This window comes from Pseudoliparis swirei, chromosome 9 (assembly GCF_029220125.1).
Source record: "Pseudoliparis swirei isolate HS2019 ecotype Mariana Trench chromosome 9, NWPU_hadal_v1, whole genome shotgun sequence".
Classification (NCBI taxonomy): Eukaryota; Metazoa; Chordata; class Actinopteri; order Perciformes; family Liparidae; genus Pseudoliparis; species Pseudoliparis swirei.
This window is the reverse complement of record NC_079396.1, coordinates 9,375,796-9,392,931: the sequence shown is the minus strand read 5'-3', so window position 1 is coordinate 9,392,931 and position 17,136 is coordinate 9,375,796. Positions and strand designations below refer to the sequence as shown.

Genomic DNA, 17,136 nt, shown 5'->3' with positions numbered 1-17,136 from the left:
GGTGGTGGAGGCGGTGCTGCCAGAGCCAATGGAGTTAGGTCGTGGACTAAGCCCCTGTGTGAACAACAGGTCACAGGGACTGACCACACACATAGATAGGTGCCATCAATGATAAATGAATGGGCTGGGTCAGTGAGCAAAGCAGTTATTTCAGGAAAGCGTATTTAGTCTTTTACAATGAGGTTTTGTTTTGTTTAACATAACAATAAAATAGAAAAGATCGAAACAAAAAATGTATATATAGAAAAATTAAAACAAGTCTACAGCCATGCTAGCTATTCTGTGAGTGCTTTGAGTGAAATACTGACATGCTTACAATATTAACATGCAATTGCTGAGGAAGTATAATGTTTACAATGTTTGTCATTTTAGTTTACCACATCAGCATGCAAACCCATATATCTTGAATATATTTTGTAAATACAGTATAAGTATATAAAAAAAAATATAAATATATATGTAATCAATAACTAGTAGGACTGATGGCACAAACATGGTCATGTGAGGTCTTGCAGTATCATGTAAATCCTGACACATACTGAACCATGTGTAGATTAACATTCAACTTTATTACAATCATCATGTAAATACATACATGTATATACATGACAACTTTGCATTTAACCATCCACATTTTTAGGAGCAGTGGGTGCTATAAAGATCCCGAGGGTGACTTTCGTTTCAGTGTCTCGCTCAAGGACATTTTAACATGTGGAAAGTAAGAGCACGACCTTGTGGTTAAAAGGTTGATCCATCCACTGAGCCATAACCAGCCATTTATTCACATATGTATTGTGTAAAGATGTAAAGTGATACTAAACCTAGTTTGGAATGGAAAACGTTGCTGCCAGTCTAAAGAAAATATTGATATTGTATTATTGAAAAAGACGTTGTGTGTTGTTATACTCCTTACTTCTCCCAGGCAGGGCGCAGCTGACCGCTCGGTCACAGATGGCAGCATCACTGGGTTGAATGTCCATGAACGGTTTACGGCCCATTCCCATGAACACCCTCTCCTGCATGCGCAGCTCTGAAACATATAGTTTATTAAAAATACGTTTAAAAAAATCCTGTACAGCCCTTTGTAAACTGTACTATTAGGTAAGTGTTTTAATAATAATAATAATAATAATGCATTTAATTTAAAGAGCGCTTTTGAAGGTACTCAAAGACACATAACATATTTAAAACATCCTAAAAGCTATACAATAAAAATAACAAGAATTACAATAAAATATAAAAATAAAAACAATAAGAACATAGGGCACATACTCGCACATTTAAAGCAGTTCTGACAGGTGGGTTTTGATTTGTGATTTGGAAAGGTCAGTGCAGCCTCGGATGAGTTTGGGGAGAGAGTTTTATAAATAAGATATGTTGTTACGACCTCTACTGTGAGTGGCCTGATCCCACAGAATCCTCTCCAGGTCGGTGGTCCACGCTTGCTTCACTTCCAAGCTGGAGGCCTTCAGGGTGTAGGTGTCTTCACTTTTTCTTCTGCGGAACCAGATCTCAAAACACAAGCTGCTCACACTTGAGTTGTGGGTCATCCCAATGTCGCTCGTCTGGGAAATAAAACACAAACAGACACAGAAATTACACTCATGGAAACGAACAGATGTGGTTAGATGTTTTGGTTTCACTCGGACGCTTTACATGCTGGAGCTTTGCAACAAAACTGGATAATGGAAAACACCTGTGACATAGAATATACTGTAAATCTATCAAAAAGTATTTTCGTCTTTTCGTCTCCAACAGCCTTTTGATGAATTCAAGGATGTGTATGGACCTTAAATGACTGCTTGTAGACATAAACATCGTTGCCAATATCTGTCCTTTTGGTCTTGCTGAAGAGGATGAGATCTTCAAAGAGAAAGATGCGGCGGACACATTTCTTCTTCCGAAAGAAAACGATGAACTCATCCTGGCGAATCAGCTGGCCCTGCTCTTTTAAATTCACCTGAGAGAACAGCGATATGTACAGCAGAGCAGAGAGAGGGAAAAAAAATACTGTTAACTAAATGTAACTTCTGTTAATCAGGTGTGTTTTTTCTGTCATTTTAATATCTCACATCGCACTCCTGGATGGCGTCCATGGTGAGCAAATCATTGCCGTGACGCATCTGAAACCGAACCAGGTCTGCAGCAGCTTGTATCTCAGCCGTCTCACGCTCCCTCTCACTGCTCGTCGGATCAGGCACATACGACCCGGGGCCACACACACTTTGTGCACACACACTCGATGCGAGCAGTGTATCCTGAATCATGTCTTTTGGCCTGTATGAGCCAGCCAGAGCCAGCATGTCTTGCAGCAAGAGGCTGTACTTGCTGATCCTCTGGATGGGCCTCAGCAGGTAGGATGAGAGGTCCATCATGTCCCCCAGCTCCTGCTGCTTCTTCTGTGAGGGGGAACAGTTAAAAAGGTAAAGCATGACACTAGTACTCCCAGGGCAGCCAGCAGAGTTCAACAATCCAACTTCTAAAAAAAGAAAAGTTGTGTTCAAGTGCAGCTGTACAAAATAGATACAACATCCTAAAAATGAGAACTGAATTTCTGAGGAAGATGGAGCTTCCATAGTATAACCACCAAAAGGAAAGGATGTACAACATCTGCTTAAGAAGATTTAAAATGGGAAATTCCCGCTTGTACACTACCGTTCAAAAGTTTGGGGTCATCCAGACAATTTCGTGTCTTCCATGAAAACTCACTTTTATTTATCAAATGAATTGAAAATTGAATAGAAAATATAGTCAAGACATTGACAAGGTTAGAAATAATGATTAATATTTGAAGTATTAATTTTGTTCTTCAAACTTCAAGCTCAAAGGAAGGCCAGTTGTATAGCTTATATCACCAGCATAACTGTTTTCAGCTGTGCTAACATAATTGCATAAGGGTTTTCTAATCAGATATTAGTCTTCTAAGGCGATTAGCAAACACAATGTACCATTAGAACACTGGAGTGATAGTTGATGGAAATGGGCCTCTATACACCTATGGAGATATTTCATTAGAAACCAGACGTTTCCACCTAGAATAGTCATTTACCACATTAACAATGTATAGTGTGTATTTTTGATTAATGTTATCTTTATTGAAAAAACAGTGCTTTTCTTTGAAAAATAAAGACATTTCTAAGTGACCCCAAACTTTTGAACGGTAGTGTATGTTTCAGAGAAAGAGAAAGACAGGACACACAAACTGACCTTGAAGATGTCATGGCGACGGTGCAGGATCAGGGCGTCTGACAGGGGCTTGTTCTTGCTGTACAGAGCGTACAGGCCAAAACTCTCACTCTGTTGAAAGAGTTAAACCGTATTGGAACAACAATTAATGTGTCAACAGTGACTCTTCGTCGCCACATATGTCTGCAATGATATTAACCATGTATCATGATAATTTGACTGAAATCCTGCTACTGTATATGTCAGCGTCAGTCTCATCACTTCTTGAGAAGTAGGATGGGACTATTCTGTATTTTCAATTATACAATCATTGAGAACAATTACAAATGCACAAAATATTGATAAACACAACCGAATATAAAGAAAAACTAGGCTAAAATAATCATACAAAATGATATACATAAATACAATTCAATATGTTCATATTGTACTCACGTGTCTGAGAAAGCAGCGGGCCACCATGCCGGGCTCCCTCTGGCAGGCCTCCAGCTCTGGCAGAAAGTAGTGACTGTGGAAGTCGTAAAGCTTCTCCAAGTTACCGAAGATGACCCCTCGCTTGCCCCTGAGGTCCTGGGGGATGCCTGGTCTGTCCAGCAGGGGGAGGTAGTGGGTCAAGATGTAGCCCAGAGAGCGCACGTACTCCCTCTCTGTGAACAGCAGCTCCTCCAGGACTCGCTGCAGCCTCCTGTGACAGAACAAATCTCCACTAACTTCAAACGCAGACTGTTACTTACACGACATTATACAATATATTCTATCTACATCCAAAGGATTTCTTATAATTCCTCCTTTAATTTTGAACTAATGATTTGCACTGAGAATAAAGTGCAGCGTCAACATTAATTATTACCTTCGCATTGAAAATGCCGGAAGGTTATGTTTTGATCGCCGTGTATTTATTTATTTATTTGTATGCGTGTTATTCGCAAAACTCAAAAAGTATTGAACCGAATCGCATGCAATTTGGTGGGATGATTGTTTATTATCCGGGGACCAGTTGATTAGATTTTGGGATCGATCGGGTCAAAGGTCAAGGTCAAAGGTCATGAACAGGTCAAATCTTCTTGAATCACATGGAATTTGGTGGGATGATTGGTTATTATCCGGGGACCATTTGATTAGATTTTGGGATCAATCGGGTCAAAGGTCAAGGTCAAGGTCATGGAAAGGTCAACATCTTTTTTGACCATAGCACGATACATTTTTGTCCAATTGGCATGCAACTAATGCCAAAATGTTCATAATTCAATACCCAATCTTGTGATATGCGAAGGTATGCGCTCTACCGAGTGCCCGTTCTAGTTTGAAGTGTATTACTCTTATCTTATTTATACTGGCCTTGATATTCAAACGTTCTGCATTTTATCATTGTGTGTTATATATGTATATATGTTTTGCACATTGTAATGTGAATCTGATAAGTTCTCTTCAATAATACTTATGTAGTATTTGCAAATGACAAATTGTATCTTCTCACCGAATCTTTTCAGATGTTTGCATTTGTACAAACCAAATACTATGAGAAAAGGTGAGAAGATAAACCTCTTTTACATGTTAGTACATGATACAGTGACATGCTGTCATTTTACTCTCCACGTGCAATGTGATAGAAAAGAAACATGCCAGGTATGGATGGATTATGAGAATGAGCCCCTGTGCAGTCTAACACCTTCCCCATCCTGCATATCAGCTCCTCTGCTGCTTATACATATTTAACATGATTTACTAAATCATAATCTATAAATAGGCGGGCAGCTCTATTCCATCGCAAAAAAAGTCAGGAGCCAAAGATATTACTGGGATATTCCTACTTATGACTGAGGCCAAGTGGTACATAGAGGGTCCATATCTGGTGTTCAATAATCCATCATGTTGACAAGTATAAAAAGAGAAGCAAAGAGAATCACAGGAACAGTACCTGTAGTACATCATTGGAAGCTTACGGACAGAAAGAGCAAATATAATCTCAGTAACACTGATGAGATTAGTAAGATTAAAGGCATTCAACTCACAACAAATATTATCTTACAAGCATATTTGACCAACATGTAATAAACTTACAGGACATTGCTGGCATTCTCCTGTGGAGTTGCCAAACCAAACCTCCCCTCATATCTCCTGATGGGCAGGCTGGAGTGTTTGCAGCATGAAGTCCTGTTAGCCTCTGCCGCCTCCCGGTTGCTCATACAGGACTCTTCGGAGCAGAAGCTCCCGTGGCGGGAGATCTGGAACTTCTGAGCCTCCTGGAGGATCCGACAAGACGGCTGACCGTGGTGTGAGCAGGATGACGGGGGTCGAAGCCTCTGCTCTGGAGGAGTGGATGACCTGCTGCTACTCCTGTGATGCAAGAGTCCTGGCTCACCGACCTCGATCCAAGACCTCGTCCCCATGGAAACCACTGGCAGCCGACAGTGTGGGACTGAGACAGAGCAGCAGCATCTCTCTCGCTCCTTGCTCTGCTCGTCTGTCTCCTCCTCGTCTCTCTTTCCGTTCTTCTTGCTGACCTACTATTAAATGACATCAAGGCACAAAGAGTGAGTGGAAAGTACCTTTATGTTACAATGGGCCTGGCTACCATCTACAAATAAGAACAAAAGACAAAGAGGGTTCCAAGAAACAGTTAACAATTGCAGAAAATAAATATTTCATGCATATTTGCAGTGCGATTTTTCCCATTGTCGCAGTGAATCAACTAATCTAACTAATACATCCTTGTTGAGTGAGATGAATGGAGCAACAAATTACCTGGGAGGTGACTGTGGAGTGACCTTTGACCCCTGGCTGTTTACAGCATCACTGGGATCCTCACTTGTGATGTTACGGCAGGCGTCCGTGTTTGAGTTAGTGTTGTTGCTGCCCAGAATCGGCCTTCTCTTCCCTAAATCCACGGCTCCCGACACGATGCCCTCCCACTGAGGGTGCCCAGGGCCGGGTGTTGATTGTACCACCAGATTCTGCCCACCGGAGGACGGCGTCTGGACGTTAGTGCTCACCACATCGACATAGTGGAGTTCACACCAGCTGCTAGAATCCGGTTGATGTTGGAAAACCTCCTCCACATCCTGCATCCTCTCCTGTAGCTGCTGCCTGGCCTCCTGGCATCTCAGCCAGGCTGCGTTCCAGACCTGCATCCCCCTGGAGCCCCGCAGGGCGCTGGCCTGGGACTCCACCTCCTGAAATCTCTCTAAGTTGAACTGAAGGAACCTGTCTTGGAAGGTCTGGAGGACGGAGGTGTCATTGCTCGACAGTAAAACACTGGTGTTGGTTGGGCCTGAGGCGTGTGCTGTGTGGATATCAGACGGGCAAAGGGATGCAGTGCTGAGTCTGGGGTCTTGGTTTTGGTGTTGTATTGGCTGAGTGTTTGTTTGATTGACAGGTGGTGTTGTCTGGTCCAGGTACTCAATGCATTCGCTGGCGAGAGCTGTAGCCTGTTTGGAGATTACAGAAGTTTTCTTTTATACATTTATATGTCTCATACATTTAGTCTCTGTGAAAGAGCAAAACATCATAAGTGTAAATGGATGTATCCATCAATCTCTGTCCAAAATAATGACCTAATTATTTATAGATTACCTTACAAGAGAACGGAGCATCAAAGCAACATAACTGGTGTAATTATAGTCAATGCAAAAGTATTTGAATAGCTATATAGATAATAGTTCAATAAACAACTACTTAACTAATAATTACAGATTTTGGAAAGTTCTCAACATTTAGGATGTATAGTCATTCTAATAGTTACATACATATACTGTAGCAATATAATTGCAGATAATAAGAAGAGTAATAAGCAATTGTACAGGAAAAAAACCTGGATGGATGTATTTGTGGGTCTGGGTCCAGAGCGGGACAGAGTAAATGTTTCTAAGAGCACAAGCTGCATAGTGATCTTGAATACTTGAACTTTGAATACTGATAATGAAATATCTTACACCAACCTGCTCACAAAAATCACACACGTTGACCATGATCTGCAGCTCCCTGCCACATGCCTCCGCCCTGCACAGAAAATCCTCCAGGCCGGACTTGAAGGTGCTGGCTAGAGTCCCGAACGCCTCCGTCTCGGAGTAGAGGAGGCCGCTCTGCTGGAGTCGCTCGGCCTCTGACACCAAGGTCATGGCGTGGTGCCTACGGTCCTGGCGGAGGAGGCGGAGAGGGATTCAGACAGGGGGACCGGCAGAGACACATGAATACATGACAGCCGCAAGAGAACATACTCACATTCGCTTCAATCAGGAAACCAGTGAAGCTGTTGAGGATTTGCTCCATCCGTTCTCCGGAGTTGTTGACTGTTTCGGCCTCTAGCATGTGGCGCTCTCCCTCTACATGAAACCACTGTTGCATCTGCAGTCATGGAAGATGGAAACACATATTGTGTTTATTAGCATGAGCGTGAGCTCATTACCTTCGCATTGAAAATGCGGAAGGTTATGTTTTGATCGCCGTGTATTTATTTATTTATTTATTTGTATGCGTGTTATTCGCAGAACTCAAAAAGTATTGAACCGAATCGCATGAAATTTGGTGGGATGATTGGTTATTATCCGGGGACCATTTGATTCGATTTTGGGATCAATCGGGTTAAAGGTCATGGAAAGGTCAAAATCTTTTTTTTACCATAGCACAATACATTTGTGTCCAATTGGCATGCAACTAATGCCAAAATGTTCATAATTCAATGCCCAATCTTGTGATATGCGAAGGTATGCGCTCTACCGAGTGCCCATTCTCGTTTATTTATTTATTTGTATGCGTGTTGTTCGCAAAACTCAAAAAATATTGAACCGAATCGCATGAAATTTGGTGGGATGATTGGTTATTATCCGGGGACCAGTTGATTAGATTTTGGGATTGATCGGGTCAAAGTTCAAGGTCAAAGGTCATGAACAGGTCAAAATCTTCTTGAATCGCATGAAATTTGGTGGGATGATTGGTTATTATCCGGAGACCATTTGATTAGATTTTGGGATCAATCGGGTCAAAGGTCAAGGCCAAGGTCATGGAAAGGTCAACATCTTTTTTTTTACCATAGCACGATACATTTTTGTCCAATTGGCATGCAACTAATGCCAACATGTTCATAATTCAATGCCCAATCTTGTGATATGCGAAGGTATGCGCTCTACCGAGTGCTCATTCTAGTTTATAATGTAATTTGCCCTAGTTGCACTTTCTTAAATCCTTAAACTGCTGCACAGTCAGTGAATAAATGATTCTTCTTTTCTCTCACTCTTATTATGTGTTTCTCTTTTTGATTATGTTTATGTCTTAATAGAGTGAGTCTCCAATATAAGATGGAAATGTAAACAAATCGATAAAGTTGAGCCGAGCAACTTAACCATCAGCCCCAGAAGAAAATGCAATAAATTATGGACTAACACAAAACACAGACAAACAAAACAAAGCTTATCATACACAAACTTTCACTATTTCTTCCAACAACTGAACTGTCCGATATGGTCCCTTAAGACAAACCAAAACTAATATATTTTAAACGCAAGTTGCATATGTCTGAACATCTGAAGGCAGATTTGACGGTCGGTGATCAAAACGCACCTGCATGAAGTGTCCCTCCACTTCTCTGAGTTGCAGCAGATACTCCAAGTGTTCCAGTGACATGTTGGACCTCTGCACGAGGACATGAGCCTGCTCCTCCACATGGTTGTACAGGCTGGTCACTGAGTCCACTGCATCACTGAAGGTGGGAAAGATACAGATCATAGACTTCAGAAAGATAATTAAGAGATAAGGTGAACTGGTGTTTTGGAAATAGAAGGATTAGGCAGCATATTTCGGCATGACTTGGCTTGACTGGGGAAAAAATGGCTTCGAACAACCAACTGTCCCAAAAAAGCAAAGAAAAAATCTGCTCCATTGTGCTTTTTAGCTGCGTAAAGTCAGACGTTGAGTGTTATGGCTACATTTTGAGCTCAACATATGATGCTATTTACTCCACAAAGGACAAAAGGCTGCTATTTGTTTCTGTTCTTTGTATCTGAAATCACTTAATCAATTAATCGATTATTAAGCCTGGAAATGTGCTGCAGCTCAATAATTTACATATATATATATATATATATACATATATTCAGTCACAGGGTATCAAAGGTGTTAGCAAGCTTATCCCTATAGGTAACACACCTAGCTAGTGGCTAGCTAGGTGTGTAAATATAGCAGGAGTTTACCTGAGGTCCTCGCAGTGCGGGTATTTGAGGTCACTCTCCTTCCTCAGCCTCGCTAGGATGGCCCCGCCCTCCCTCTGCAGGCTGACCAATCGACTGTCCTCCAGGACGTTCCTCATCAGAGTCCTCTGGTCCACCATACACTGCTGCACGGTCTGTATGGCAAAACAACATTTTGAGATCAGCAAATTAAACAATAACTTGTTCAAGTCAACAATATTATTGTTGGCCAATTTCCACAAAAGCCCTATACAGCTAGTGGAGCTATACATGTTATCCAAATAAAACACACACAGTATATATACTGTATTATCAGTTATGACAGAGTTGCACAACTAAGGATACACCCTTTTTTAGAGGCCCAAACAACAATATATATAAGCGGTCAGCATTAAAGTACCTGTACAGTGTCTGTCCTCTGGGGCTCCTCCAACTTACTGATGGCGCTCAAGAGAAGACCGGACGCCTCATGAAGATTGGACACAAATGGGAAAAGTTTCTAGAGAATAAAAGACGCGGACATGAGTCAATGAAGTGTTGTGCAGAGTCAGTGTCGAGGAGGGAGCTCATGTATTGGCGTGACTGTCTCACCTGGTGCAGCTCTATCCAGTCACAGTGGCTGTGGGACAGTGCGCCCTCCAGGCAGGAGCTGAGCTGACTCACCTCCACCAGCTTGAACAAGGCTTTCATGGACGTCACCACTTCAGTCTGCTTTGAGGCAAAATGTGTCAAAGTCACATCACCACGTTTTCACAGCTACAGATTGGACAACAGGGAGATTCTTACATCATCATTTCACCCCATAGCCCCTCTGTGTCTTTTACTTAACATTCTACATATTTTTCTGCAAATGTTATTTATTAGTTCTGTAAGATCTATTATTTACATTTTATGTAATTTAGCAGGTGCATTGGGCTACGATAAACTGAAACCTTAAATGCGCACTACGTAACTGTTTTACTTGCTCCACAGTCCAACGTGGGATCTGACTGGGTTGTTCATCAATACCAACTCTTATTATTAGATACAATTATAATTTTTCTGATTTCTTAGCTCTTTATGTTTGGGCCCTTACTTCCTGCTCCATACTTAATATCTTAATATGTTTTATGTGCCAGGTCAAACGGATCATTACTACCTAATTTAGTTCATAAAGTATTGTGTAATTCTTTCTTTAGTCTTACTAAAAGACAACAAAACTATGCAGAATATCCTATTATATCCTATACATAATATTGTTCATACAGTTTACTCACACTCAGTTTGCACCTACATTATTTTGCATTGTTAATTCTCTTAAACCAGGATCTATTTGGATTAACAGTTGGTCAATATTTAATCCTATTAATTACCAAAATGTCTTATTGTTATTTAACCTAAGACCTGCTGTGGCTCCCAAAGTTGATGGTCAAATGATGTTGAGATATTTCACTAAAATAAGCCAATAAACGACCGACCAGCTGACATGTCTTATGTAGCTAGACTGCAACCATGGTTAAAAACACACCTTGATCAAACAGATTAATGAACCGTTAAACCTACTCAGATTAATTCTTGTTTATAGAAATCCATACAGAAATATTTCTCCATTGGCGGCGTCTTGATATTAATAAAGATTGAAAAAGCTGACCTGGATGCCGGGACATCTCTCTGGTCGAAGGCTGTTCTCCTTGTTCACCAGCAGCACGAAATTATTCACTGCATGGGGATTCAGCTCCTGCAACCGTTTAACACTCAATTATTCACAAGCACATTCAAGTTCTTAAAAAAAGAAAAGTGACATTCTTTTATTAATCATCACAAATAAATCTGAAAATAAAAAATAAAACATATGGGCATCAAAAGAAATTATTTGTTATCAAATGTAAATGGTGTAAACTGTGTAATACATAAATACAAAAACATGTATATTCCAAAGTACAGTATATTAATTACAAATGAGAGGATGAATATTACATTCCACAAACTATCCAATAAACCAGAGGACGTCTGGATATGCTGTTTATGCTGCGGAGATGCTACATTATTCAGCATTGACATTTCCCTCAGAAACAATCAACTGTAATCAGCAGCACTCCAGCCAAGAATCAACCTACAAACAACAGTCAGCACTGAGCGGCTGTAGTCATCTGCAATGTAGAACTGTCTGAGCTTCTTACCTGAAGCGTCATCAAGGCCTTATAGAGCTGCGGCTGAGGATTTGTCCTCCTCGAATCAAAAATGAGCGTCATCCCAGCTTCTCGAATCTCTCTCCTGGATACAGAGATGGAAAGCACACAACAGTGACTACTATAAAACATACATGGCCACAAAGGTGCTAAAAGATCCTTGTATGAATTTGGCTAACTGGTTGATCCCTTAATTCATTCATGATTTACTGGCATATGGATGCTACCTGGTGATAGTGCGGAAGTAGAGCAGCATCTGTAGAAGCTCTTGGCTGGTTACAGCTGATGTCCATCCCTGGTGGTGTCCATAGAGCTCAACTATTGCCCTTCCTGTCCGGTCTTTGCCACCTGTAGGGGTCAGAGAGAGAAGAGATCAGGTGACATGCCGTTCTCCGTGTGCATTTCCAGTGACCTAATGACCTCCAAAAGAGGGGAGAGGAGAAAGTGTTTTCACTTTTACTGAAACTGATTTATTTCACAGTTCCCAAAAGACCCTGTATGGCCACCACTGCCTTGCTCATACTGATCCTTGAGAAGGAGTACAATGGAGAGAGACTTCTATGCATGCTAACGGGTATTAGCACATGAGAGTAAATCACAGACCAAGATGCTCAAAGAAAGAAGAGCAGAGCGCGAAGGTAAAGAGGACAGAGGGTCAGCACTTCTGTTGATACCTGGGTGGGTTTTCATTTCAGAAAAATATAAGAGTCGTATGATCAACTGATATACTCCTTGCTTTGGGTAATCGGTTAATTCTTTATTTATTTAATACAGATATATTTCATGTTTTTTCTGTTCGTGTACTGTGAAGAACTTTGTCATTCAGCTTTTAAAAATTTGCCAAACAATGTATATTAGTTATTATGATCATCCTGGTTGTTTGATGTTATTTGCTGTTTTTTTAACTAACTTACCTGTGATAGAGGCCACTCCTAGGTAGAGGGGGTGGGCTCTGGGGTCTGGAGATCCCAGGGGAAGGTGGTCCAGTCTGGGACGAGTAGAAGCAGGCTGGGAGATCTTCTGTGTCTCTATTGCTGGAGGTGGATCTGTCTGTGACGGGTTCTCCATCTGATGGCCACTTCTACTGGTGATGAAGTTACTGTCAGGCTGAGCAGCATCTGTAGAAAGTGGTCATGTGTTGCTGTAAGGAGGCTGATGAAGACTGATTTTCATTGGTTTGTAAACAATAATGAAATTAATTTATTAAACCCTACATGCTAAAGATCAAATTTGATCAGAACAAAAGAACAACATGATTTAGTACCTGGAATGACCATCTTCCTCCTGTTGATCTTGGGTGAAACCAGTCCAAAGGCTGTGCTGTTTTTACATTTGACCACATGCAGCTGGGGAATCTCTGCACAGGAGCCAGTATTTTCTCTTCTTCTCACATTTTGACCTTCAACAATGACGAGCCCACACTTTTCTGAGGTGTCCACCACAGCTGTGGAGAGGGATGAACCTCTTCCGTCTGAGACGTACTCATGTCTGTTATGTGGTGCTGAAAGAGGCTGAGGAAAGTTTGGACTCACTCCTATGGAATTGGTTTTGTTCTGTAGCCTTTCTCGAGGCTTGAGGCTCGTGTTCATTGCTGACATTTCAGTTGAAGTAAACGGTAATCTGGGGTGTTTGGCAGAGATCACATCTGACTGGTTAGGATCCTTCAAGCTTGTCCCATTCTCATTGTATAAATTGCCATACGTATTGACAGAGTGTGCATCCCTGAGGTCACTGAATCGCAGAGTGGTCCTTTCAGTTGTTGCTTGTGGTAGCCCACCAACATTTAAAGCATTTGTTTCCCTGTAATCCGTACAGGGGGCAGTGTTTGTATTTCCTGTTTTCCAATATGGAACTTGGTTCTTCTCTCCTGACTCTTTACAGATGGCTCCACTGACAGAGGACGGAGACTGTTGTTGCATCACAGGATTATACCACGTTCCTTGAACATTGCGCCATGGATCCCCCGTTTCCGTCTCTGGGAGTCTTTCATCACACTGGGAGAACGCATTATCCTCCTCCACCACGGCTAACATAGTCCCCCTCTCCTTCTCCTGTCCAAAGGAGACAGGGTTTTGTATAGCAGCCTGGTAGGAGTCTCTGTATCGACACCTCAGCTCCTGACCTTTGGACGCATTTCCGCCCTGTCTTCTCCTCATACACGGGGTACAGGGTTTCTCTGAGAACCGGACGGTACGGACACACTGAAAAGGTTCAAGGGAGTCAGGGAGAGGGTGATGGGATTGGGAATGGTGGAGAGCGGTCTCGGCAGACATGTTGGGCTTCAATGCTCCAGTAGCCTCTGATCTAGAAGGACCGTGTGTTTGTGGTTTTGTTGCTAACTGGCCATGTGCTTGTGACTGTGCTTGAGGTGGGGTCTGTTTGTTAGGCTGTCTCTGTGTTTGCCTGTAGGACTCCATTTCTGGACATGGTTGCATTTGCGGTTCGATTTGTGCATGCGACTGCATTTGAACTTCTAGTTTCTGTTGTTCTTCAGCTGCAGACTGAGCTTGACTGAAAAGCATAGTTGCCTGCAGAATATCAATATATTCTCCTTCGACAACAGTGTGACCTTCTGGCTCTCTCCTGCTTATATTTTGAGTGTTTGTATCTTTATGTTTATCTGGTCCTATATTTTTGCAAACAATTACATTCTTATCTTCACGTTTGCAGGTAGTTCTATCTCCACTTGCGGGGTTGTGTGTACCTGAAACAGTGCTTGTTTTTGTGGCTGTATTTGGGCCTGTCCCAGTAAAGCCCCTGTCCCACATATTAGGAGACACCCGGCCGATAGGCTTTGGCTCACTTTCGGTCTCTTTGACTTTGACTCGTCTCGATGAAGAAGCAGCGCTAGTATCCACCAGGCAGAGTGACACTGCAATGCCATGCCTCGCTGGACATATACGGGTCTCCACAGAGAAGGCAGAGGGATGTGAGGAAGATGCTATAATCGAATTTTGACTGGTAACAGGGTACTGTTTTGGTGAAGATGTCTTTGGAGGAGAAAGAGGAAGTGAACGATTTATTGAAGAATTCTCAGGAAAATGAGGAAGAGGTGGAGGATGAGGAAGCGGAGGTGGTAATGGAAGATATGAAGGAGGAGCCGAGGCCATACTACTCCAAGCACACAGTGGCACGTCCACAAAATCAGGCAGGGCCACCCGTTCCCATGGCAACCTCACCACGCCCTGCTCAGTGGCAAGCAGGCATTGACTGAGAGGCGTTCCATGGCGACCCTGGTTGATCTCCTCCAACCAGTCACGGCGGAATAAACAAGGATAGGAGGTTTCAGCAATCGGAGTCTCCTCGACAACTTCTACTAGGAGCCCCTCCTCTTCCAGGAGGCTGCAAACCAAGATGCGAGCCGATTGGTTACAGAATGGTGCGACCTGGAGGTAAAAGTCACCAGACTGAAGTAGCAACGGGTTGATGGGTGCGAGATGGACGACAACTCGATCACGCAAACACAGAGGCCAGCCCTCACACAGGAAAAGTACATCAGAGTACTGAGCCTATAAGAAGAGAAGGACATTATAGGGTTTCAGTTTTAGAAGTTAAATTAAGTTCAGCAAGAAGATCTTGTATGTGAATGTACACTACCGTTCAAAAGTTTGGGGTCATCCAGACAATTTCGTGTCTTCCATGAAAACTCACTTTTATTTATCAAATGAATTGAAAATTGAATAGAAAATATAGTCAAGACATTGACAAGGTTAGAAATAATGATTAATATTTGAAGTATTAATTTTGTTCTTCAAACTTCAAGCTCAAAGGAAGGCCAGTTGTATAGCTTATATCACCAGCATAACTGTTTTCAGCTGTGCTAACATAATTGCACAAGGGTTTTCTAATCAGATATTAGTCTTGTAAGGCGATTAGCAAACACAATGTACCATTAGAACACTGGAGTGATAGTTGCTGTAAATGGGCCTCTATACACCTATGGAGATATTTCATTAGAAAGCAGACACTTCCACCAAGAATAGTCATTTACCACATTAACAATGTATAGAGTGTATTTTTGATTAATGTTATCTTTATTGAAAAAACAATGCTTTTCTTTGAAAAATAAAGACATTTCTAAGTGACCCCAAACTTTTGAATGGCAGTGTATGTCTCTTGAGACACGATAGTCAATAGGACAGTGACTTACACATGCAGCCTGCTGCACGGTGTCTAGGATGTGCTTAGCTGGAACCAGAAAGTCCAGCAGGCACCGCAGAGCATCTCCCCGATAACGACTATCAATGATTTGGAAGAGCTGGCTGAGAAGAGTGGGGGCGGTGGCCTCAAAGGGAGGGTACAGCTCCGACAACAGGTTCTGGATCGAGCTTTCCAGAGAATTAAGGTTCTGAAAACACAAGAAAGAGAAATCAGAGGCTTAAGAACAGCTCTGCTCGATATCCTTCTGGTACTCAATCAAACTTTTATTTCAGACTGAAGGTCCAGACCATTATAAGCTAATTGGAGTCTCTGCAAGGTTGCTTTTTTGTAATTACACCACAAGTTTGCAGTATAGAGTGTACAATATGTCCATTATGCTCTAAACAGAGACATCTTCACTCCATCTGTATACATACAAAACTTGTGTGAGAGTCTTTGCTTGTGCATATATCCTACGACATCACCTATAGATATCTTCATCATCGGTCATCTGTTCTGTCATAAAATGTCCAAGATATGTTCACCTTATCACAGACACAGAGGTAATTATCAGACAATTTGAAGTCAGGGAATTTTAGACTTTTGTCCTCTTTGGTTCTACAGATCAGGATAGCAGTCTTACTGGTATTGCATGTTATATCATGTTCCACTTCATATACAGTACATATAGTAAGGAGCTGCTGGAGACCAGCACTACATGGGCTAAGAATCACAATCTGCATTCATAATATGTTTAACTTTATTCGTATTGCCAATCATGCATTGCTGACCCCAAATGAGGTTGAGACCCTTTGGCCCCATTTTTACTTCCATAGTCTCGTGAGCATACCAGTAAGACAGAATTCTCACAATATATTTGGGGGCGCCTCTTTGACTCAATTTTACAAACAACTGTCCATGAATAACACGGGGAAAAGCTTTGAGCACATTAATAAAACATATGAGAACGGATGAGTTTTGACCTCTATATTTGTTGACAATTTCCTTGAAGACATATCTACACAAGTCAGTGGCTTGTTTGGCTTTAAAGCCAAACTGGTTAACTGTGGAGTGAATGAACTCATTTTATCTGTCTAACAGGATTATTACTAGGACTTTTGACAGTATGTTGGCCAAAGCAATGGGCCTATAAATATCTAGGCCACCTACTTTACCTGCTCTGTTTTTAATGACGGGCACTAACAGAACAACAGCATTGAGTCTGGTAACAATAAAAAATGAAAAAATAAATAAAATAAAAATAAAATAATAGAAAAAAAAAAATAATAAATAATAAATAAATCAATATATATTATAAATATAAAAATAAATAAATATATTTCTACATTTTATTATTTTTTATTTATTTTATTTATTTCTCTATGTTATTGTCGTATTTTATTTATTACATTTATTATTATTCATTTGGGCTGTCGTATCCGAACCTCTGTCCTGTGTCC

At 41.4% G+C, this 17,136-nt stretch overlaps 2 protein-coding genes across 3 annotated transcripts in view; both read right to left on the bottom strand.

Annotated features, from left to right (window-relative positions):
- Positions 1-708: 708 nt before the first annotated feature.
- On the bottom strand, positions 709-7,198 carry LOC130199868 (pleckstrin homology domain-containing family G member 4B-like). Of its 2 annotated transcripts, none has more exons than XM_056423696.1 (9): positions 7,125-7,198; positions 5,932-6,614; positions 5,248-5,693; positions 3,622-3,871; positions 3,208-3,297; positions 2,073-2,399; positions 1,790-1,960; positions 1,388-1,565; positions 709-1,030 (listed from the first exon to the last, which is right to left on the bottom strand). In XM_056423696.1, the coding sequence occupies exons 3-9, from the start codon at positions 5,574-5,576 to the stop codon at positions 876-878; spliced, it is 1,500 nt and encodes a 499-aa protein (XP_056279671.1). In that variant the 5' UTR covers positions 5,577-5,693; positions 5,932-6,614; positions 7,125-7,198; the 3' UTR covers positions 709-875. The 2 variants fall into 2 exon arrangements, 1 of the variants encoding a protein (XP_056279671.1); XR_008832903.1 differs by having other exon boundaries at positions 982-1,030; positions 1,273-1,565.
- Positions 5,758-17,136, bottom strand: part of LOC130199938 (uncharacterized) — a 37,090-nt gene continuing 25,711 nt past the window's right edge. The window contains exons 2-15 of the mRNA XM_056423804.1: positions 15,687-15,884; positions 12,801-15,045; positions 12,451-12,654; positions 11,764-11,884; positions 11,528-11,621; positions 10,999-11,085; positions 9,960-10,079; positions 9,769-9,867; positions 9,372-9,523; positions 8,743-8,881; positions 7,408-7,530; positions 7,125-7,322; positions 5,932-6,614; positions 5,758-5,764 (exon numbers count right to left, since the gene is read on the bottom strand). Coding sequence (XP_056279779.1) covers positions 5,758-5,764; positions 5,932-6,614; positions 7,125-7,322; positions 7,408-7,530; positions 8,743-8,881; positions 9,372-9,523; positions 9,769-9,867; positions 9,960-10,079; positions 10,999-11,085; positions 11,528-11,621; positions 11,764-11,884; positions 12,451-12,654; positions 12,801-15,045; positions 15,687-15,884 — 4,470 coding nt within the window. The remainder of the gene's footprint in view (positions 5,765-5,931; positions 6,615-7,124; positions 7,323-7,407; positions 7,531-8,742; positions 8,882-9,371; positions 9,524-9,768; positions 9,868-9,959; positions 10,080-10,998; positions 11,086-11,527; positions 11,622-11,763; positions 11,885-12,450; positions 12,655-12,800; positions 15,046-15,686; positions 15,885-17,136) is intronic.